Source organism: Mastigoproctus giganteus, chromosome 4, assembly GCF_048544385.1.
Source record: "Mastigoproctus giganteus isolate SK-2022 chromosome 4, ASM4854438v1, whole genome shotgun sequence".
Taxonomy (NCBI): domain Eukaryota; kingdom Metazoa; phylum Arthropoda; class Arachnida; order Uropygi; family Thelyphonidae; genus Mastigoproctus; species Mastigoproctus giganteus.
In genome coordinates, this window is record NC_143578.1 from 59,994,644 (window position 1) to 60,020,258 (window position 25,615).

The following is a 25,615-nucleotide window of genomic DNA, read 5'->3' on the forward strand; positions in this document are numbered from 1 at the left end:
TATCCGATATAAGGGGGGGAGAAATAATAGCATAATAAAATTACTCTGTTTACAAATAATACAGAAGCATAAAACGCTTTTGGATTAATCTAGGACGACTGACTACACTGGAAGAGACTGAAGTACCTTGATCCATTACAGGATGGCTTTCATAACATCTAAATGGTTAGCAGACTAGCTAAATGAATTTTTGTATCGATGTTGACATGTGACATCTTTTAGACTTTGCAGGTTCTTCGATCAACGAATTAGAAACCGCAAAAACGAAACGAAAGGACTGTGTAATCAATGGAAGTGGATTGGAAGGGATTGTTTGCTTGGGGAGTTTTTAGGCGCATCGGCATCTATGGTCATAGTGCGCCAGACTGGAAGAAATTTTATCACACTTGCTAGTGAAAAAGGAAACACTAGTTGATAGAACTGATCCAGTGATATTAAAGGAAATAGCAAAACAGATTGCCAAACCCTTATCTATTATGAGGGGCATCAAATGTTCCCCTTTTGCGAACTGGTAAGGCCTTGCCTCACCAGTTTGCAAAAGGTGGTTGCATTGGTGAAATGGGTAATTACAGACTTCTGTGCAGGGAAACTATGGAATATATGATTAAGGAGGTACTGAAGGATTATCTAGACAGAAATTAAAATATAAGAGAAACACAGCGTGGGTTTGTTAAAGGGAAATCACGTTTTTATGAAATTACCAAAGACTAATTTTGGCATAATATATTTAGACTGTAGTAAAGTTTTTGATAACCTCCACATGATCTCGCAAGTTTCAGTACTGGATCCCTTGTTGTTTGTAATGACGTTGCTACGCTAATTCAACAAGACCTAGATAAATTTTTCCGTTGGTCTTAAAAGAGAAATTGCAGTTAGACTACTATATTTGGGTGATAGCAATCGCAGATTATCTTATTACTCGGAAAGCAATAAACAAGGCAGTTGACAATGAAAAGACAGGTGCAATTGTACAGTCTGGCATGACGTTCTCTTAAGAATGTAGACAGGCTCTTTGAGGATCACATGATGTTTTATCTATAATATAAGAAATTTTGCCAGCAGGAACAAAGTAGTAATGATTCCATTAGGCTATATATATATATATATATATATATATATATATATATATAGAGAGAGAGAGAGAGAGAGAGAGAGAACCTTCACAGTTTTGTGGGTTGCAAAACCTCTGGTCAGTCTTCTGCATGGAGACTGGATCGAAGGTGGCACAAACTATAGGACTACGAATCTGAGAGGGAATTTGGGGAATGGCGCCCAAATTCAATTTCCTAGCCTCTATCCAAAGGGGACAGTCAGATTAATTAATGACCCGTCTCTTACGAATTCTGTTTACTGAGCATCTATGAATTATCTCAGCGACGTTCAATTTTTGTTTCAAGCAACCAGTCTGAACCAGTCACTGCATTCACCCAAATACAAACTTACACAACTTTTTCTTCTTCTCATTTATTCCTTTTATTTCTGTTTTTTTTTTTTTTTTTTGGAATAACCTTCCTTCAAACGTATTTCCCGAAAATTGCAATCTATAGAAATTCAAGTCTAGTGTTCTAAAAAGTATCTTTCTGTTTTCTCAAACTTCTACCCATTCACGGTTACAAAGTGCTATAGGCTGTAACGCATTTCATGTTTTGGTTCACCATAAAAAAAGTAATAATAATAACAACAAAGTAAGAATAGTTGTAGACTTGATATAATAAAATTCTGTTTCGGCCAAAGAATTTTTAACTGTTGGAACAAATTACTATTTAATCTTGTAAAAAGTAGAGAACTTGTGTAAATTTAAGGAAGAGCTGAAGTGATACGTGAATGAAACAAAGTGGCTTTTTTATATATATATATATATATATTTTAAAGCTTATGCAGAATAAGCCTGGTTTCCTTGCATCAAATTGCTTTTATAATACTAAAATCTAATAGTAAAAGCATATTGCTATTACTTATGTATTACCTATGAATCCAATCTGGCAATGTCTATGTCAATATGGCCCGTAAAGAAAAGGTTGGATATCCTCGGAAGGAACAATCAATCCATACGGCCGGAAGGGTCAGTCTTTCATGTGATACTATTTTCGGTTTGAATAGCAGGATTTAACCTGCCTTAAAAAATACGTTAAGGGACGAAGGGGCGAAGCAACATGCAAAAATGAAGGGCTCTGAATATCGTACCTGTACGTTACAACTGGGCAAAAACGATTCCCACATGTATATCGTAAACACAGCATGCCATAACGAGGTTTCAATACAGGATCACTATTTTTTTTCTTCAAAATATTCAGTCTGTCCTTGCATTTTTCCCTACTGTAGTTACAAAAATTTCATTTATCATTGACTTATTATGAATAAGTCAATTGTTTGAACACTTATTATGAATAAGTGTTCAAAGAAAGTGCATCACCCCTTAAAATTGTAATTGTTGTCCTAATAACGTAAGTACATGGCAATATTTCTTACAGATTACATCAGATAACATTGACACGCATAGGTGATGACGTAATAGTGCATCAGCTGGTACTTTCAGCTATATAAGCACGCTCTGCAAGAGTTGCAGTCATTCCTTGTTTGTGTCAGGATGCCGAGTTAGGCGCAGTTGACGCCACAAAGAAAAAGTGCTATTGTTGCTTTACGTGAGGAAGGATGTTCTTCCCGTCATATTGCTTATAGAGTGTCTTGTAATCAGTCGACAGTGAGTAGATTTCTTTCCTAACTCAAGAATACTGGTTCTGCTTATAGTAAAAAGAAAGGAACCGGACGCAAACGAGTCTTTACGCCAAACCAGGACCGCGTTTTGAAGCGCTTATGCCTTAAAGCTTCTTCGTCTGAACTGAAAAGAGAAATGGGAAGAACATACAAGAGTGGTAGCAAGTGCAGTAATAGTCAGAAGACGCCTTTTCAAAATGAACTTGTAGCCCGTCGTCCTAAGAAGAAACCCCTCCTCACACAAAAAATGAAAAAGGTTAATTTGGTGTGAGGAGCAGGTCAAATGGACCACGGAGCAGTGGAAGTCAGGTATTTTCTCGTACGAGAAGAAATTCAACCTGCATTGCTCTGATGGGAGACAAACGATTCGCCGTAGATGTGGTGAAGAATACCATCCAGACTGTATGGTGTCTACAGTGAAATTCCCTACCAGCCAAATGATATGGGGATGCATTTCGTATAACCTGCAGTTTATAAAAGGTTCCGTAAATGCCAATGGATACCTGGTTATATTGGAAGGCAAATTGCTGCCAACCATTAGAGACTATTTCAACCTGCCTGCATCTTTCAGGACGACTCTGCTCTTTGTCATCGGGTGAAAAGTGTTAAGTAAGCACTTATGTAGTTACTTTAGCTTCATTTCTGCATTAGAGGTTCGACAGTAATATGTTTACATTTGTTACAGGTGAAAAAATGGTTGGAAGAAAGGTCTATTATAACTGTTAGCTGCCAGGAAACAGCCCGGGCCTGAATCCTATAAAGAACTGTTGACATCGTGTGGAATCTGCAGTTGCCAGAAAGAAACCAAAGATTTTCGTGAACCTGAGGAACCATAATTCGTGTTTGGAACCACGAACTATCAGTTGATTATCTTCAGAAATTGATCTTGTCAATGCCTCGACAGTGTGCTGCTGTCATCAGGGCCAACTATTTTGAACCGCCTCTGGCCCTGATAATATTAGTTTGCACCTGGTGAACTTTTTATTTTGTTTTCCATTTAAAATGATAAACTGAAGCAAATAGGGGGCTTCTGATAACATTTCAGCCATAATTGTCGTGTTTACCAAAGCTGTTGTATAAAGGTTGCAAATGCTCATTTTGGAATATTCTGAGAGCACCTGTCAAATATTACTTAGCTTTGCCTTAACTATTAATAAATATCTGTTGTTTATATTTCTATTTGTGATGCTAGTCATTAATGTAACAGATCATCGCGAAAAAGGGTTAGAAATGTGAAATTCCTAGGTGATGCACTTTCTTTGTACACCAGTGTAGACTGTTTAGTATAGAGGTTGGTTGTTGCAAGGTTTTAGGCGCATCGGCAACTTAGGCCATATTGCGCAATACATAATATGTCTGTAAATTGCATTTGTTCTGTGGTCGATTTGCTGGACGAAAAACCCGAGTTTCCGGGAGAAAAAACCATGCGACTATCGCCTGAGATTGCCTAACTCAGCCATATTGTGAACAAAAATATCATAAAAATTCCTCGCGTCAGTAGCGGGATTCGACCTCAGGTCTGTTCCACCCGGTATGGAGAGGAGGCGATTCTACCAACTGTGCTACCCACGAGGGCCTGAGTATAGAGGATGTCCTCAAATATTAGCTGTCGACTTAACTAGATTACCGCCGCCAGATGAAATTAATTGCTTTAATGTAACTAGATGCGAACTCTGCTGGAAGTAGTATAGTCAGTCTCTCTCTCATACACGGACACATACACCTCAAGACGTCTGGTGTCTTATTTCTGCGTTGGGTTGGATTTATCAGGTATCACAGAACTGGTACTTTTAACTAACCGATAACATCATTCATCAACTCACAGAATAGGAAAAGAAAAGAAAAAAAAAAAAGACAGCAAGATCTCGTGACAGCAACAGACCTGCATTATATACATGTAGAGTATTTCGATCTTGCGCGGTAGCTAAGTAATTACTATATTTCGCAGATCAATTGAGTCAACAAAAAAAAATGAACACTTATAGCCGGGTTGTTAAAAAAATTAGCTATTTATGTTGCCTTAATCGATATATATATCTCAGATCTGGTGATATTTGTACAATTTCACACTTGTCTAATTTTCTTTTCCTAATTTCTCCCTACCACTTCTGTTCAATAATAAACTGAAAATAATAATTCTTGGATTGGCAAAGTTTGTTATTTAGAACAAGAAGAGAATTTTCAATATTGTTTACAATATTATCCACACGTTATAATCAAAAGCCGTTTTAAATAAATCCTTCTCCATATGCATTAAAATGAGTATTATTGGACACGTCGAATATGTGTCAAAATGAAGAGAGAAAAATCATTCACATTCGCTCTCTCCTGTTTCAGAATCCCAGAACGCTAGTTCCGAGGGAATGATACATCAAACGTGGCTCGCTTCCCCTCCCACTTTGAGGGTACTCCAATTTCGAAAACCCCGGCCTATTGGATTTCAACTCATTAGTCCGTGGGCCTGAAAACATTCTACAATGTGTAGGGGAATGCTCCGAGACAAGTTCAAGTCTGCAAAATTCGCGATTACTCCGATATAATTCAGAAGTAATACAAGAACGAACTACTAATTTACAAACGGTTAACGGCTGTAACTATCAATGATTTGTGTTATCTAATACCAAATATTCAAATCTGTACATAACTTTGATACTTAAACTAATAAGGTTCATGCTTAGCTCTATCTCAACAACACACTGTTTTAATAAATATCAGGGAATTACAAGACTATACTTCTCTGTTGTGTCACAAATTTTCCAAATGTATAAAGATAAGATATAACTGATTTAGCTTTATTGTGTGTGTCCATTTGGGTAGGGATTCATTTCTCATTACACGAACAACATTACAATTCAAGGACAAAATTAAAGTATCTATGAAATGATGGAATCATTTAAAGTTCATGCGATTTTCGGACGACCCCAGCTCACCAGGAATATAGTTTACCATTTTCCCTCCCTATAAAATAAAGTAATCGACGTATTAGAAACGATTATGTATATTTGAATGCCTTGATAAATAAAGAAACGATTTTGAAAAGAAAAAAAAAAAATTCTGACCCTTGTCCATAAAATACTCGATGGAATTCATCGTGAATCCTTTTTGAGACGACGGTCAATGAGTAGTCGGATTTCGGTGTTTTTTTTTTTTTTTTTTTTTTCAGAACATACTGCTTAGAAACGGAAATCAGTGAACTGAGAACACATTCCAAACACTAGCAATGAGTCTTCTAAAAGACTCCAAGTATTTCCGTTAAACGTGTTAAGTGGATCTAGCCTTTCTAGAACGCAAGTTACAAATCATGATACAGGTCAATGCCATCAAAGAAACATTTTAATGATATTATGGGCACAGCTTTGAAGAAATACTTGTATTTGCCTTCAAGTCAGCAGATAAAAATCCATGGTCAGATTTCTCATTAGAATTTCTTAAAATAAAGTTTTGGGTTTCTGTAAGAACATGTTTATATATTTTGATAAGGCGAAATTAATTAATAAAGTGTGTGTCGCCAGCGCCTTATTTCTTTAACTACCCATTGGCCTTAATAAGAGTTTGGACAGTAAGATATATAACTACGTATTATTTTCGTATCTTATGTTGTCTCTGAGTCTTGATTCGCATGTTGTTCAAGACTTGTAACTGCAAAATATTATACTTTGATAAATTAACTGATAGCAGTCTAGTTACGAACTTCCAAACCAACAATTCCCACTGACTGAGAAATCGGCAATGGTGTCTAAAGTCAATGTTTATCAAATACCGTTCCTACAATATAGGACGAGGATGCGACTTCCGGCTGTGGAAATTATATCTGTACTCTTATAAAAACGAAAAGTCGTCCACTATCACCTAAGGTTCATCCCCTCGCATACCGTATGTAACCTGTTATCCTTCACTGAAGTGATTACTGTATTCCTTGTCACAATGCCTTCCCCATGACGTCATTACCATATGACCGTAGTAACTACTAACAGATCTATCACGCAAAAACTATTTCCTCAAGCATCAATATCTCTTGTTTTATTTTACTCATCCGTATGGGTAGGAGATAATAATTTAAGCGAACAATTTAAATGAACTTTAATATATGCCGATGATATAAAGTTACTTAACTTAATCCCACTGTCATCAAACCCAATGGTAATGGCTTCTTCAATCACTGAGAACTTGACCGCTCTTTCAACTTGCAGATTTTTGGGTTAAACCTTAACCCTTCTAAATCTGCAACAATGATTTATTCACTCAAATAGCAACCAACAGTAATTCAACCATCAGCTTGTGGCACTCCCAGCGGTTACCAGCGTAAGGACCTCTGTGTCTATTTTGATCCCAAGCTGAGATCTGATGCGCACAGAGAATACCCGGGAAGCGATTTATCACCTTAAGCTGGAGAGCGAAACAACACTTACTACGTATCAAAGATTCTAGTAGTACCACTACCAGATATCTCAAACCACTGTTTATCCAGTTATTTCAGACGCTGGTGAAATTTTGGCATATGCTTCGCCCTCACTTCTTTTACTTTACTTCGCCCTCACTACAAAAAACGGTGTTCGCATGCGAATACCGGACCCTGAAATGGGTCACAAATAAGCATTGCCGACACCCTCAATTTAGAACCACTGATAGGGCTGAACAGCTAAATGTATCCAGGCTTTCAAAGCTAAGTGACATTAGAAACAAGATGGAGACGTTTAATGACTAGGGTAAAAATGTTCATAGGAGTAATAAACGCTCGAAAACATCAAGGCTTTCTGTCACAGGCACAACCCTCCGCCATCCTTGAGGTCTAGCCCCACACTAACCTGAAATACAATCGTCTGAAACTTTGTGATCGTTTCTTACCTCTCCAGGCCCTTCTAAAACTTCAGCCACTGAGTGTCTTGGAATAACCTGCAGAAAATGGCTACCGATTACAAATACCATCGCATTCTCCTAGAGTGATCGCATCTGTTCCACTAAAATAACTCCTTCGAAATAAAAATAAATAAATAAAATTTATGTTTATACTCTGGGACGACCACAGGGTCAGAGGAGTTCATATGATAGAGAGAATACAAGAAACAACACCGTATTTAATAGTCACGGGCTTGAACCTCGATCTTGTGGCTTAAACTGTGCCCGATTACTAAACGACATTAGCCATCTACCTCTCTAATTCGTGCCGTGCTGCGTTTTTAAGCTCCAACAACAATTGTTTCTCATCTGTTGTTTGTTTGATCAAAATCCACGGTTTAATTTTGATTAACCTTCCCTTTGAGGATTAAGGCAGAAAGTAATACACGTATATCATTTTCTACTTAATGTACTTACCATGTCCTCAAAAGACAATATTACAGAACAGAAGGGAAGGGAAGGGAATTCTAAACATGCTTTTGGCCAATCTTAATTCCAACCTTCATTGGTGTACACTTGGTGACCTCCTCTGGTGATTGAATATTAACACCACCAGTATTTTAGTCTTATGAATGACAGCCCTGTTTGGAATTGTTTATTTGCACATAATTTTGTCCTCTGTGGTAAGCCAAACATGCATTGGCTGCAAGCTCCGGAAATATTATGAAAGACAAGAAGAGGGGTGACACAAAACTTTGTGTTTATACTCAGCCAAGCACTGAGTGTAGGACACATGGTTGACCCACTACTGTCAATGACGGGGAGCTTTTCTGGGCCTTTTTTTTTTTTTTATTTTTACGTCGATTCGTTATTCGGTTTAGTCAGTGGTGTTAATTTTTTCTTCCTTAATGATGACCCTGTTGATTCATTTACAAACTGACTGTTATGCACAAATATAATTTTCGAATAACTATAATTAACAAAGAAAGAAAGTAGGTTACATTTATTCTACACAGATAGTTGGAGTCGGTGCCACCACCCATAAATTCATTTCTTTAAAAATTTCCAGAAAAGTCTGAAATACGCAGCCAGAAGAAAGAAAGAAAGCAAAAGACTAGTGGTGAGTCCTAGGCAATGCTTTTGCAAACATCATTTCTTTCTATTAAACCCTAAATTTTCTGCTTATACTTCGGGAAGACTACATTAGGGTTAGCAGAAGAGTTCACAAGATTAGGAGCCAACAGGACTTGAATCATGGTCAACTCAAAAGTTGTATTACTGTACTTTTGCGTTTGACCATCGGCTATGCTGACCACTATATGTATTCATTTGTTTTCTAGTATAGAAATGCTTTTCCAGGGCATACTTAACTTCATGTTACAGTATTGGAAAATTTCGTGTCCCAACACTGAAGGCTGAAAATATGGCAAATAAAAACACATACAAAAATAGTTTACGGTTTAATTTATGATTAACATTTTGAGCTGTTTTTAGCAACATTTGTGCGCATGCTGACAATTATGGATTTTTAACTACGCCAGCACTTCTTATAAAAATCGAAAATTATCATATAACCTTCTCCTTTTGTTACATTGATAAACACTAAGTACAGAAAAATTATTCACTAAATTCTCTATATTTATGTGCTATTCAATCAACATAAAATGTGCACATTTTTTAAGCTAACCTTCGCCCATATTTTTGATAATCACCATTTAAAAATACATTCTGACGATGGCAACATTTATAAGTTATTTCTCTGTGATGTTTTCGAATGATAATATTACCAAAAACAATTTCTAAATCTAATAAAAATCAACAAAAGGAACAAGACAAATGAAAATTTGACAGAATGTAAATATATTATACATTATTAAGCTCTTCTTACATTATTAAATAACATTACATAATTAAAGCTGTTCTTGAAATAACATTGGGCTCTAGTATTTACAAAGATGAATAATATATACATGAGGCGTTTTTTTTTTGTTTTTTTTTAACTGTTCCAATTCCGTTGACAGAAAAATTGTCCAATTAAATAAATTTACTACAGAACATTAAACTGCAACCTTCTTTTTAACCAATCTTCACGGCATTTGGTGATCAAAACAAACATTGGATAAACGACCACATAATCCCTCGTACATCCGGATAAAGAAAAATAAATACAGTATTTTGCATACGTGTTGTAGTAGTATACTAAATTTGTAATCATAATAATAACTCCGAACATTTATAACACACAAAACTCAAATATCTTTGAATACAGTCGACTTTTCAGAAACATTTATTATCAAATTAAATTTTAACTGGCGAGACGCCGAGTTTGCTCAACTTGCCAAATACTGCGTATAATCTAAAAACCACACATTTAGAAAATATTTTCAAAAATGAATTAAATTGTCTAATGATTAAATGATGCAAGGAAGCGGATTTTTCTGTATCTGTCAAAATTTTAAAAAAAGAAAAGAAAAATAAATAAATAAAAATAATAAAAAGATGAATTCTCATTCACTCATATCTTCTCTGGTATCTAATTCCGTTTGAACTTGATCAAACCCTCTACTTCGACTAGAGTGGCAAGACATTTATAAAACGGTGCCCGAAGGTAAACTTCATGAGAACAATCCTGTTATTTCCTAAAATTTTGTATTTGTGCCCTCTGGTTCCTTTTACTGATTTTCTTCAGGGCCTTATATACCTCTGTCGGGTTTCCCCCCCCCAAGATGTCTATTTACCAAGCTTTGCAGCCCGCACTTTCTTCTGGTTGCCCTTCTTCGAACCCTTTCTAGAAGCCCTAACCACGTCTTTCTTCAACTGTAGCCTCCAGACCTGAATATAATATTTTAAATTCGGTCTCACCATCGTCCTATACAGAGGGACAATGACATCTTTTTCTCTACCTGCGAAAGTTCTATATATCACAAACAAGACACCATCTGCCTTCACAGCCGGCTGTTTACAATGCGTGGAAATTTTCATGTCCGACTGAATCGTAACCCCTAAGGCTTTTCCGCTGTGGACCGCTTTTAACTACCCCCCCCCCCCCACAATTTGTAACTCCTGGATTTATATCCCTAGGTGCAAAGCCATACATTTAGAAGCACTAAACTTCAGTCGCCATTTTTCAGATAATTTTTGAAACCGATCTAAGTCATTTTGAAGCAAAATGGTCTGTTGTGATCCTTAACCACCCTTCCTACCTTAAAATCATCAGCAGACTTTGACAACTTCCTCTGCACTTCCTGATTAATGTTATTAGGGAAGACAGAAAACAAAAGTGGTCCTAACACTGATTCCTGAAGCACTCCGCTTGTGAAGGACACTGATCAACTCTGAGGTATGTACATTTATAATTATTCTCTGTTTTCTATCTTTTAGTCAGCCTTTGAGTCTCCCACGACGAAGCAATCACCGTTAATCCAAATTTCCTCCAATTTATATAATATTAGATAGTATGAATCAGAGCTGTACTACTCAATATATAAATGTATATAATATATAAATTGGAGGAAATAGCCTTTCATGGCAAACAGTATCAAAAACTTTACAGAAGACAAGATTATAATGTGAAGCTTTTTTTGCATCCAACAGTGTTTTATGACTTGGTCATAATAATCAACTGGGTTGGTCATGCAAGATTCCCCACCTCCCTCACGAATCATGTTTTCATTTATTAGGGACACCATTCCTATAGAGATAGTTCTGTATCGCATTCTTAGCCAGACTCTATGATCTTATCCACCAATGAAGTAAAACTCACCCATCTATAATTGCCCATCATATCTTTTCCGTTTCTGAACTTCTCCAGTTCCAGGTTCTAATGATGATATTATTAACATCCACTGGGGGTGTTAATGAAAAATGATCCAGGTGGCTCAATCATAACGAACTCACATGCGGTGTTTTTTAGTATAACAGGAAGTGTACTATACACTTTTGGAGCTTACCCTTCGTTCAGCTTCAGTAGTTTCTCCATTGACTCTTCGAAATTAATATATATTGCTTAATTTAGAGCAGTCTGACACCTTGTCACTGTGTCCTTGTGGTTCGAATGGTCTTTCAACTGTAAAGACTGTCGCAAAGTAGCTATTCAACTCGTTTACCACTTCTCGGCTTTTTATGAGTTTTCCGCTTCAATCAGTAAGGGACCTTCTCTGATTCTGTCTCTTCTTTTTTTCGTTGTATTCACATACGAAAAGAACTCTTTGTCGCCAATTTTAACTTTAGCATGTATTACAATTTATGAGACAGACTGAAGTTGCCTATAATGAGATCATCGTCCTTGACTGCCCTTTCAAGTTGCCTGTAGAAATGTTTGCCACAGTCCTCAGAATGTGAATGTAACATACCCAGACTTCCCTTTACCGCAAGTCATCTTGCATACAGAAACTCAACATCCATTTGTACTTGATCTGACTGTGAGTTCAGTCTGATCGCTTTCAGAGAGCTTTTAATAAGAAGCATGGCTTCCCTCTTTCCTTCGACTGTCCCTATCTCTCCTGAACACAATAATGAAATTCTTTATCCCTTATCTCCAAATGGCACCATACCTCCGGTAATATTATTTATATCAGAACTGACTGACCAAATCAAAAGCTGAAATTCGTTTAATTTATTTACACTATTCTGATTACTATATAAACAAATTAAATTTTTATCTTTTAGCTTTTTATAACCTTATAATTGCTTAAGAAAGTGAAGGTGATACGTGATTGATGGCGATTTTTGCACCTATTTCAATGTTTCTTTCTGTGCATAAGGTAATTACAGGTTGGACAATGTGCTCAGGGGACATTAAAATGTGATTTTAGCCCATATTACTAACATGCATCATTCCAATGACTTCCCTCAACTTCTCAATTAACAGTTTCCCTGAAACCTTAAGGCTGCCTCCATGATAATAGCAAAAATTCTCGTGCCTCCTCTATTCAAATGAATTCCATCTTCCATTAACTGGAGCAGGCCACGTTGAGAAAATTTCCCCCCATAAGGCTTGCACAGTCCCTCAAGTCTAGAGTTAATCCACAAGACTTTCAATATATATTCCCTATCGTGTCTGGGTAAAACATATTTATCACGAGAAAGAACAGATAGTATGACGTCGTATTTCTTTATCAAGGCATCAGTTAATTTATATTTTACGTAATTAGTATCCAAGTGCTCACGGATCACCAGACACCCTTTAATATCCTTAAAAACGGAATGGTTAATCACATCAATTTTCGTACCTGGCAGACATACTCTGGTTCTGTTTCCAAACAAATTAACATCTATATAATTATCAATTAATAAATATATAATAATGTATACAAAAACTTTTGTATTAATTCTACAAAAATAATCATCTTCATTAACGATAACTATACTAACGCTGTTATTATGTTCCATGGTAATCACTTATGGAGAACAAATAGAAAGTATTTAACGTACTGTACGTTCATTTGGTTGTCTTTCATTAAAAGTAAACGCCACGTCGACAGAGTTCATTAATTGGCAATAGTAACGTGACAAAATGATCGTATCTCTGGTATGCTGCTTAATTAGCTAACCATAGAAATTCGAACAGTTCGGTCTAATGAAAAGTCAGACAGTATCTAATTCCTTCCACCCCCTAAGCACTACCATTAAACGACAAGATAATTGCGAATTATTTGTAATGTTCCAGAGTGCTGCTAAATGGCTAACTTGTAGTATCCAATTTAAATTGGTTCAACAGTAATCGATTGGATTTCATACTTCCCTTCCTCGATTTAGCTACCCTCCCCACTTCCTCCCCCACCTTCACCAGAAACAAAAAAAGTTGAGAAAAATAAACTTTCTTATTTCAAAGCAAACCGAACAGTGTTAAAAGATTAAAAAGTCGTTTATATTACATTGTACTTAAACTTAATTCAAATCCAACTTTTCATAATGCGCTACTGATATATGACTACTTTAAATAGCATTTGGTAAGTAGAACCGATGATAGGGGCAGACTAAAAATAATAAAAATCAATAAGCGTTGTGTTGTAAATTAAAACTGCACGCAAGTAGTGAGCGAGAGAATGATAAGAGTAATTATTTTAAAATCATTTTTTGTTATTTATGCAAATATTTCTATTCGATAAAGCATATTTTAATGCATTCTTCGAATTAGTAATAAAATTCAATCCATTTACTATGCAGTTAAATGTTATTCTTACTTATATTAACAATGTTTGGTTTTTTATCTTTCATAATAGCATTCATTGGGATAGTTCAAAAAGGTGGTGGGGGGAGGGGGGTTAATTGGAAAATATATTAACACCAGATCAATTTTTATTTTCTTTACAACGAATGGTAAAAGGTAAATGTTTTGCAATTTGTTTACTGTCTGTTTATGTTATCGAAATTGCTTGATTGCTCTTAAACCTTCCCCTAAACCTCCCTTATTTCAAACGCCCTAAATAATAGTTTCGGGTTTCCTAATCGAAAGCTTGTACCGAGACCTACAGAAACTGCAGCATAATAGCTATTCAGCAGGAACTAGGTTTCGGTGCACCTGGCCCATGAACACGCTCAGAGTAAAGCCTAGTCCCCAGACCGGCAGATGGCTGGCATAGTGCCATGGTGACTACACTGATAGTACTCTGCATTCTTCCCCCTCCCCACCCCCTCTCTTTCTTTCTGTGTTTTAGAAAAACGATTTTTGTTCTCTTATTTTTTAGTATTTGCAACTTTTATATTTTGCTGAATGCGAAGAAGAATTAAAAAACGCATCTGCTTCCTTTGTTTTACAAATAAATCGGAGAGAACGAATACCCTGCCAATCAGACCTCCTTGTTTCAACAATTACCAAGAAAAATTTGTTTTAAAATTTTAAAAACTTAACTAGATTGAGTTTTGAAATTCTGCTGCTTATATAATCTATAAAATACTAATACACCATTTTTTTTTTGTCTTTAATATCTATTTATATTTAATTATAAGGTTTCATTTCATGACAAGAAACAGTTTAGAGAACGGTTTCTGTAAGGGGTTCGTTCCAGATTAAATATGACATCTCAATAATTGTACAACTATTTTCTATTTCTTACCTGATTTTCAGCTCTTAGTATTTTCAATTGGTCGTTAATTAAAGCGTATTTCGCCGCTTCCTCCTTCCTCAATGCACGCTCTTTCTTCAGCTCAGGACTCCAGAACGTTTTTATACTGTGCATACTAGAACCTAATTTTTGCGTAGTTGCATCTAACTCCCTTTTGACACTTCCGTATTGACTTTGAAGTTCATTTAAACGAGCCTGTAATTCCATGACTATGTCACGGCTGTATCCGTGTCTAGCATCGGGATTATAAGCGGAAGAACTGTGCGTTGTTCGGGACATGTGGCCACTATCCCGATACGGGTCGGTATCAATGGCAGTCTCAAGATCTCTGTAGGACACGTGGTCCCGCTCTTCTCTATCGCGGTAAGCTGTCCGATCGAGAGAACGTTCTCTACTCCTCGAATGCCTTGTGCTCACATCGGCCCTGTCTAGAGAACGCTCACGCGGTTCCCTGATCGGCATAAACTCTCTTTCTTGGTCACGTTCTAAAGAATGATAGCTACGAAGAGGTACACGAGTCGCCGAACGACTGCGGTGAGATCCCGAGCCGGGCGCCGTCCCTCCTGAACGACCTTCCATGATAGGACTGACAGGGTCGTCACCGTAGTAACCGTGGCCAAACGCGCTAATGCTGCTCGAGTGTGGAACGCTCAGCTCTGGGAGGGTCAGTGGGCTGTTGTTGCTCGAACGACTCACACCGTAATGGCGACTCCTACGGCTCTGTGAAGGCGAATTCACTGTCCTGGATGATACCGGGCTGCCTCTAGCAGAAGGAGGCTGGGATACCGACGATGTGTGATATTTAGACGCTGAACCCTGACCATGAGTCGCCATCTCTGATCTCCGAGATGGCCTGGGAGACCGCTGCGTTTGGCTCAAGCTGCCGTACACTTCCCGAGACATGACTGTCGTCTTCCTTTCTCAGCAAGGCAAGCAGCCCTCGCTCAAACTCAAATTCCTTCGGCGCACGCATCCGTATGATCCACTCGAAACAGCGTACGAAGACCTTCAGAATCCGAAACAGGAGGGCGATTCAATTCTAGGAGCACCGTTTTTTCATCTATGGTCCATCTCCTTCCCTCCCCCAACCACGCAAACCCTACGGGTGAACATGGGGCCTACTGACAAACGCGACTGTGCACTACGGGCTGGTGAAAAGGTGATACTAACGGTCATTTCTGCTCGCTCTCACATTATTAAAAGATATCTCGCTTAAACATATCCACACGACTGTAGTTTCATTTATTCACTGCGTAATATTATAAAATTAACGATATCCTTACCAAGCAATTAATTTGGGGCATTCTGCATCACATTTTCCATTTTTTCGCTTAATGTCAAAATATCCTCTCAGATCATTGGCTGCGTACAAACGTCATCATTGCGTCACACTACGTCATTCTTCTAGTAGAATCGGAACGAGAAGTAGCAACGTAAAATTGCTGTAGTAGTAAACGTAGAACGCATGTTTTTAATAAAAAATCAAATACGATACTTGAGCATTGACTGGATATGCAGCACTTTGCAGGTATACATACGGCTATTGTCTAATTATATAATATATTTACATTTTAATGAATAATCCATATAGGCAGCTTGGTATTAAACAGCAATTAATGAATCAAATGAATGCAGCCATTCTCAATTTTATGTTTATGATAGATATAAATTCTTGGATTAAATTACATTTAATTTTATTTTTCCTCCAAGAAATAAAGATGATAACAAAAGGTTATTATTATATTTATACCACGTGAAATTATTAATATAGTTTATTAGGCTGTTCGCCTAAATTACTATACATTAAGGTGACGTTTCGGGTATCTTAACGATACCCATCATCAGACTATGCTGTTGGGGGAACATAAAATAGAAAGGGTTACAAATTTGAATATTTTGGAATATTACAGTTACAATTACCAATAATAACTATGATAACAAAAAATACTTTCAGAATAACTTGTGAAAATACTATAATATATTATTATACTATAAAATATGATAATAATAATATAATAATAAATGTATAATACTATAAAATATATAAAAAAATAAATACTTAAGTAATTTATAGTTTTTACGAAATTCTTATGTTCCGGTATATGAATTAAGTGCATTTATATCTACATATATTACAAATTACCTCACAGAAAAACTAATTTTAATTAGCTTTCTTTAAGAGCTATCTTGAGCTTGTATATTTAATATATTTACTGTAAATTGATCTTAAAAGTTACGTTTTAGTTTTCGAAATTACATTAGAATATACATAATAACTTTGTATGCGATTAATGCCAACTTAGGAATCATCGCGTAAGGCGAAACTACGTATCTCGGAAACTATATTTCCATAGATGATAATGTAATAAAGTTCGGTTACGTTCTGTCAGACATTTGGACTTTTTTTTTTAGGGATATACATCTTCATATGAATGCATAATAACAGTTTTTAATTAGAAGACGATAATAATTGCAAACGAAAATTTTAATAAGTATTATATCAGTCAATCAATAAAATTATTATATTGCCAAATGAATTTGCAAAATACATAAACAAGTGTGAACATATGAAACAAGGCCAAGAGCAGGTATAGCATGATCTGATCTCGTGATATACAGGGAATATGCAAAATAATGGAAACGCCTTATATGAAATTAGTAGATTTTGTAATGACTCTATGGTGTATTTATGAACATGCAGTGATGATCTTTTTTTCTTGCAGTAGTACTGTGAAGGAAAGACGATAAAACCTGATGTTTATTTAGAAGTGATATAAAAAGTTCCATTAAGAAGGTCCACTGACCTGTTTGAATTCCAAAGAGATCAAATTGTTTGTTAGTATGGGCATCGGAGACTAAAACTACCGATTTGTTTAATGTATCCAGAGCAACTGTATCGAAAATGATCACCAAGTATGGAAAAACAAAATCTGATAGGAAGATTTTTGGCAGAAAACCAGACTGACTGAAACAGACCGCTAGACAGTGAAAAGGATTGTAGCCCGAAAACATAAAATGCTGTCTCAAAAATAACTACGGAACTTAATGCGAGTCTCAGCAATCCAGTTTTTAGCAGTTCGGCGTGAACTTCATAAAGCTGAAATTTATGGCAGAGCAGCTTTTGCCAAGTCACAGGTTACTGATGGCAATGCTAGAAAGAAAATGCAATGGTGTAAGGGAGCACAAAAACTGGACACTTCATGACAGGAAACATGTTATGTTTTCAGACAAATCATCATCATCGTCAACCGTCAAATATGGAAGAAGGTCAACAGTGGTTTCGGCAACAATCTTGGTATTCTTTAGCTCCTATCATCACCCTGAACAGGCGAATTACTGCCACTGATTACCTTGATATTTTGAGTGATCAGGTTCATTCCATGGTACAAATATTGTTTTCCCACAAACGATGCCATGTTTCTAGATGATAATGCTTCGATACACACTGCCAGATGTGTCCAATTTTGGTTGAGAAGCATGAAACTGAAACGAAACATCTCCCATGGCCTGCACAATCACCACACTTGAACGTTATTGAGCCACAGTGGCATATTTGGAGAGAAGAGTGAGAAGTAGATTTCCTCTACTTTCGTCACTCAAGGAACTTGAAACGTTTCTCCACATAGAATGGTCCATATTCCTCTTAAGAAGGGTCAAGATTTATATGAATCTGTTCCACGCAGAATACAAGCTGTTTTAAAAGCAAAGGGTGGCCTAATACCATATTAGTGCATATCTTATCGCAGGTGTTTCCATTATTTGTCCATCCTTGTACATACTGCATGCTTTAAAAACAATAATGACATCATGCTAAAAGGAAAAAGAAAAGAAACTTGCCCTTTAAAAGGAAATAATGGTTATTAAGAACACTTAACACTCATTTTTAACAAGAAAATATATAATAATAAAATAAAACAAGGAGTAAAATCAGTGAATGTGCACTCATGTATGGCAGAACTCAACTATTGCTGGAACATGGGCATATGCCGGCTACCCTATGAGTCGATCATGTGATAATCACATAACCGCCATGTGACGACCAGTGTTTTTTTTTTTATTATTAACATGTAGGTCTATCCCAGAAGGTTTCCATCTCTCCCCCCCCCCCAAAAAAAAGTAAGTGCCCCCAGTGGCAGCGCCCCATACTTTGGTAACCTTTAATGATGATCTATCCAAATGTGTATTCAGGAGCGACGCTAAGGTTTTTAAGCCCTTGGAGGAGGCAACAGCGGTTTTTACCTCCACACGATAACTTCAACAGAATTATCTATAAAAAGGGTTAAAGCTTATTGCTGTGATTTAATAAGAAATTGTTTTTATTATTTCTTGTTATTTGCTTGTTATATATCACTTGTTTTTATTAGTTTTGTTATTTGCTTCACGATTCATATTTTATTTATTAGTGACATTTAAATATTCAGAAATACAGTAAATAAATTACAGAATGGAGTTTATTATTATTTATAGCCAGAATATAAAAAGAACAAAAAATACAGATTTTAAACGAAAAATAAAGAAAAGTGCAGAATTAGTTATTTGATATTATTCAGAACTTGATAAGTGATTAACTGTTCAAATACTGTACATTACTAGATATTATACCAAGCTATTGATTAAACTGGAACAGCTACAAAAAAAAAAAATTTGATCCTTTGCATTATGCAGTTATTTAAATACACGTATTGTGTACCCAGTTACTCATAATCAAATAAATAAACAGACTAGACCAAAATGGGATAGTTTAATCAAGGAACTACAAGAGGCAAAGACTGCCATGTCTGCCTCCACATGATAAGTTCAACAGACTTATCTATAAAAACAGGTTAAAGAGCATCCAGTTAAGAAGGTTTACTGCACTTGATAAAGCTGTAATTGGCTCCTGAATAACTTAAGTTTACGTATTAAATAATAATATTATTAATAATAAAGATGTTATATAACATAGCTAAATTGAAATCTATAAGCCCTACTAAATAAATATACATTTTAACAAATACTAAACTTAAATACTAGTAGTAAGATCGAAGGCTATTGGTATTTACAGCAAGTGTTCATCTTTCTTCGTGACCTGCTGCCACTTCCCTCCCGTATTAAGAGTTCTTGGTTTGAATCAATTCGCAGACTTAAAGTTTTCTTCAATCCGGGCTATAGTTTGCGATTTTATTAAGGGAGTAGTCCCTTAATAAAATCGCAAACTCAGTTAGTCTATGGAACGTATTCTTGGTTTTTCAGCCCTCACAACTTGCAAATTCTATAAGGAGATGGGAAATGATTACAAGACTATTGAGAGTTTCGGTGATTATCATATACTTTTATTGAAGGTAATTGTCATATAATTTGAATATAGTAAGTAACAGCTGAGGATAATTTATAAACCTACTGTCAAGGATTTGTCAGTTGCATTCCAGTTATGTGCGTGAATTCGTCCTGTTTCGCCTCTCCAAACCCCTAGAGTAGAGCAGTAGAAAATTTTAGATTAGCTGACCCTATTATGAAAGTGAGCATATATTAAGTGAACTTTTTAGAAACGGTTTTTGGAAAGCCGACTTTTTAATATATCCATGTTGTCATCCAGTATTCCTCAAAGAGAATTTTATATAGATGACATTTTCAAGTGCGACAGAGTCGGGTGGTATGTACTGAGTGAATCGATGAGGAAAAGTAGGACAGAAGCCTAGCTTGGAATGCGAATAGCAATTTGTTTGACTATGTAGACTTTTTGGTGTAAGCTTTGAAGTTCAGGTCTCCGTTAACACATCATTTCTACGTCTTCATACTGATGGTCTTCTTCTGTAGAGTTACTCTAAATTTTAGAATTAGAAGTTAATATTTGCTGTGCAGTGATTTTTTATTTTATTTTAAGCCTTCAAGAAACGGTTCAACCTCCAGGGGTTGAATTCCAAACTACAGTTTGGAAGTTACTGCTCTTGACTTTAACATTACCAACGTATATAAAAATATCGTCTCAATGTACGTTTGACCGAAAAGTCTAATATGAAATTCTAGTATTGGTGATTCATAAGGAAGTAATATTTTGTTAATTTAAATTCAGTAATATTTTGTCAGTTCAATTCTTACCTTAATAATGGAGGCTACAGGATTCACTTAGAATATACTTCTTCCAAGGATATCATGACTCAGATGGAAATGACTGTAGGCGATTCCGTATGAGTCATGAGTTCATCGTTTGTATAGTCTGTGGTGTATTCAAAGTCAATCTAGTAGACAGTTCTAGCGCAACTGACAATTTTTTCTTTGTTCCCGATGTGAGGAGTACACGATCTCAAATTAAAACTTGGTGTTTTAGTAGATGAATTTGAGTCACTTATAAACGGATGATAATCTATAGGTACGTAAAACTAGTGATATCACGGACTGAAATATCTAGCGGCTGAAAGGTGATTCATATATTGCATATAGTCTAGCGATTGACCTCGACAAGTTCTGAAGAATCAAAAGGTATATAGATCAGAAAAACTGCAGGAAACCTTCATGTTTATGGAGCTATGAGATCTACTGCCCAGTGGGAAAAGCTCAAGAGATCCAGCTGCTAAGGAGTGTCAAGGTTCGCCCTGATATGATGCATAGACTGTCAAAGCTTAGGCTACCTAAATGTATCTCCCTGACTTATGATGCATGGACTGTCAACACTTAGGCTACCTAAATTTGTAAATATTACTTGTGTACTCGTATGTCAATAATAATAGTGCTCTGGATCAAAATGATTTAAGACCAGCCTACATGCTCAAACCAAGAGTTCAAACTTGCGATTAACACTTCAGCATTAATCCTATCCATAAGATCTCTAAAGGGATTTACAGGGTGAAGTTTTCTTGATGTACGAAAATGCTTCCAGTTTTCACACTCATAATGAGATTTCATGACCAGTTCTCAATGAATCCCACCTTGATTATCCCTTTAGAAACATCAGGGCCAGAATTAAATAGCAGGAATCTTCTGCCATGCTGAAATCGTGAACTGGAGCTGGTTGAAAGTAGGGATGGAAAAAATAATAATAATAAATAAATAAAATAAAAATAAAATCGATATAGCGATCATAATCGAAGTCGTACATCGATTCTAGCGATATATAGCAAACGATATGTCGATATTCAACATATAATTTATTTATTATGCTGTTTAAGTTGTTGCGGAAGTTGAACTGACGTTCTAGGAGCCGCCCCTTACATAAACACATGTTTAAGTTGTTGACCAACCAGCACGGTCACTTACTGCTTATGTGCATCTTAACTGGGGCGAAAGTGTTAATCGCAAGTTTGGATCTCTGGTTTGAGCATGCAGGGTGGCCATTACGTTTATTGGAGATTCCATTGTTAGGGAGTGATCACTTCCTGTTAATGGTTCAGTACTTGGGGAAATTCAAAAGGTCAGCTGAATACAGTAGTTAGTTCTCTACGCAAGGAGAGAAACACACAGGTAGTTTACATTCTTTATATTATTATAAATTTTATTTTTGTTGCGGTTCTTTTTTTCTAATTTTTATTTTTGACTGGTAAAGCAAACGCCTGTGACTTACGTGCACTGTATGGTTAATACTAAGTAGCGATTCAACTGATGATTCTAATTTGTTGCCTACTTTTGGTTTAAACTTTATGCATTCAAATAAATAAAAAATACATGAAACGTAATGCAAATTAACATGCTTAATCAATTAGACGTATAAGACTCAAACTATAAAATATGTGATTTTTAAATAGAATATTATTTTTTCAATTTACTGTCGATTTTATGGGTATAATTACCGTACATAATACTTACTATGAAAAACAGAGAGCCATCAGCTATTTCGAAATAGCTGCTTGGGAAAGGGAGGAGGGGATACTATTTAGACTGCAATGGTCAAAAGGACTAAAAACATTATTAAGCACTACACTTTCAAATTGTGAACTTTGAGCACATCAAAATATCACCTTTTTGGTGCAGAGAAAAAATTAATAAACTTTCAGATAATAACTCTCTTGTTATATGCAAAGTATTTTCTCCAATGTATGTTGTCTCGTCACATTAGTCTTGTTCTTGAAAAGGGAAAAAGAGTACTATTCGTCTTAGAAGTTTAGAATTCACTCCAAAGGATGACCAAAGTGTCTACCAATAGGTTCTGTTCTCAAGTGAACAGACTTCGAAGCGACCACAGAGTCTCGGCTTTTCTTTTTTTAAAACTTGGACAGCAACGTTTTATTCTTATGTGCTTAGCATCAAACTCTACAACTCAACTAAGCTTTCTTCTAAACGTTTTCCGCTTCAAAATCTCAAACGCCCCCTCTTTCTAAACTTTGCTACATTATTCTAGAAAATCGAGTTTGAAGTTTCCAATAACTTGTCAAATATGATGTCCTCGTCAACGTGAAAGTTGGAAACTGCATCCTCCCATGCAGATTAAGTCCGTCATTTGATAGAAAAGTTTTATCAAATTACGGCCTGGCACTCAGTAGGTAGTCAGTTCATTAACTCAGTTCATTTAATTATTTACAAAAAAACAACTCAAATGTTCTTTAATTTTCATGCTCTTTTCCTTTTTTATAATTCATATTCTAAAATTGACTGTTTCTGAGATATCATTCTTTGTTGGTTCCAAAGTTGTCAGTTCTGGCGTTCCAGAGTGACTATAGTCACTTACGTTTATTATACTACGGTAAGAGAGAGGTTTAAGATTTTTTTTTTTTTTTAATTTGAAGTTATGTATTTAGTATATACTAAACAGACATTTACTTAAAACAGGGTAATTGAAACGATAAAGAAAACAATATGAAATTAGTCGCTTAAAAATTAACATCCACCTCCACTTTTACTGGTTTTTATTTCAGATTTCATATCAAGAAACTGTTCCACAGACAAGCCCAGCTAAGTCATAAGATTTCGAATGCTCGTGTGCTAATGTAACAAATGGATTCTGTTTCTTAATGCAAAAGCAGATATAAATTTATGAAATAGCTACATAATTGGAGCTTGGCGCTCAAAGAGCCAGAAGGGGCTCTTGTATGGTAGCAAAATGAATAAAGTAGCCCTGGACCTGATGTAAATTTTCAGGAAGCAGCAGCAGTCACCAAAAATATTTATAGTGGGAGAGATTCTTTTTCAGAAGAGATTAAAACGTTATTTGTTGAATAGAGATAGCAAACCATTTTGCTTTGTCTTGCCAAATATTCTGATTGTCACTGCACAGATATATTTGAGAGATCAGCCCATCATCGAGAAAGGGCGTCTAAAGAGCACAAATATTTGTCTATAAATGGCTTGTTTGGTTCACGACCATTTTCCTACAAATTCAATACATAGTTATCGGAGGGCAGTTTTGCGAAATGAATATCGTGACTTGGGGTGAGTCACGAACAAACTGAATAATAAAAGAAGACGTTCAAGGGGCTGTGGATGTAGTTGTAAAACCATTTACACAATGTTTGGTTTTAAAACGAAGAGAATGGTCATTCTGGTAGCACAGAATGATCTCACAGTCTGGCCATTATTCTGGAGCATATGGATCCACTCCCTCCATAATAATTTACAGTTGGTAGCACATAATTTTGCCGCTATGTGCCTCCAGACAATCTTATAAAACAATAAGATAACGTGTTTATAAGTGATATAGTCAAAGCTTTCATTTGCATTTAGGAAAGGACTAATCCGTTTCACAAGCTACCTCAACAATTATGGTAAGATTTTACTTTAAGATTAAGCTTACATAAGCGTTGCAAACAAATATTTTACATAGCTTTACCTTTCCCCTGACAACTATTCATGTAATATTTTAAGCTTAATGAATAATGAACGCATTAATATAAAAACTAATTCAAGGAGCTTCAGACTCAAAAATATCCAAAAGTACTATATATTTGAAATGACGTTTTAAATTCCTACCCCTGTCTTAATTGCTACTTCAGATATTTTACCAAAAATATCTTACCTCAAAACATCGCCCTTAAAAAAATAATAATAATAAATAAAATAATATACCCTTTCGCACTACAGTTTATTTTAAATAGATTCCTTTACTTATACCAAACTTCAGATATCACAAATCCAGATATACTCATTTCACTTGTACGATGACAATAACATTTTTAAAAATAATTTTGTCTCTATTTTTTTTCTTTTGCTTGTCAGAAAGCGCACAAAGAACACTTCCACCCCTTAGACACGACACTTCACGATAATGTAGCTGTTTCCGGCTAAGGAAACATTTGTTCCTGGGAGTAGCGCTCCACAAATGTGCACAAATGATTATTATTTCCTGTGGAACCGCATTTTTCTTAAGTCAGTATCGTCAAAGATCACATCACTGCGTTGATACAAGTCTTGGGCGAACACTACTAGCACATCAAAGGGAAAATAGTGATATACTCCACCTTAAGGCCTAAGATTTTGTTTATAATCGCGAACTTTAATAATATATAGTAATAATAAAGGAGATCAGATATTCAAGATTTTTAACCTACTTTAAAAAACAAAAAAAAAGCCGGTTTATATTTCATGAACACCATATAATTACACTTGAGTGTGGTTCTTCACCCCTCAATAAAACCTATATCCTCAGTCTGTGTCCCACATATACAATTCATGAAACGGAGTCTTAATGTGTCCCTACACCACAAACTTTAATTAATGTTCCATAATTTTAAAGTGCCGTCTACGACCACAGAACATATAATTTATAGACTTATTATATACGGCACAATATGGCCCAAGAAATGGAAAATCAATAACTGCAGTCGCTAGGAATTAGAGAATATATGAGAAATTGGTATGAATACAGCTTAAAAAAAAATTAATTAATTAATTAGTTCCCATTTTCCAAGACACCAAAACATACAAGAGAAACAAACAGCCAAGGTCACTTAATTGTGACAGAAATGTTAACTACAGTCTTGAACCTGCACAGACACATTTCGGATTTCTTTAGGGGGAAAATCATCTTATTATTCACTTGGATAATAAGGATAGCAAACTCACAACAGGATAGCAAATTAATGTTTTAGTAT

General features: G+C 35.8%; 1 protein-coding gene across 1 annotated transcript in view; it reads right to left on the bottom strand.

Moving 5' to 3' along the window:
* LOC150086760 (uncharacterized) overlaps positions 1-15,710 on the bottom strand; it is a 429,070-nt gene extending 413,360 nt beyond the window's left edge. The window contains exon 1 of the mRNA XM_090372247.1: positions 14,610-15,710. Within this exon, the coding sequence (XP_090228373.1) occupies positions 14,610-15,521 (912 nt within the window). The 5' untranslated portion in view covers positions 15,522-15,710. The remainder of the gene's footprint in view (positions 1-14,609) is intronic.
* Between the last annotated feature and the right edge of the window lie 9,905 nt (positions 15,711-25,615).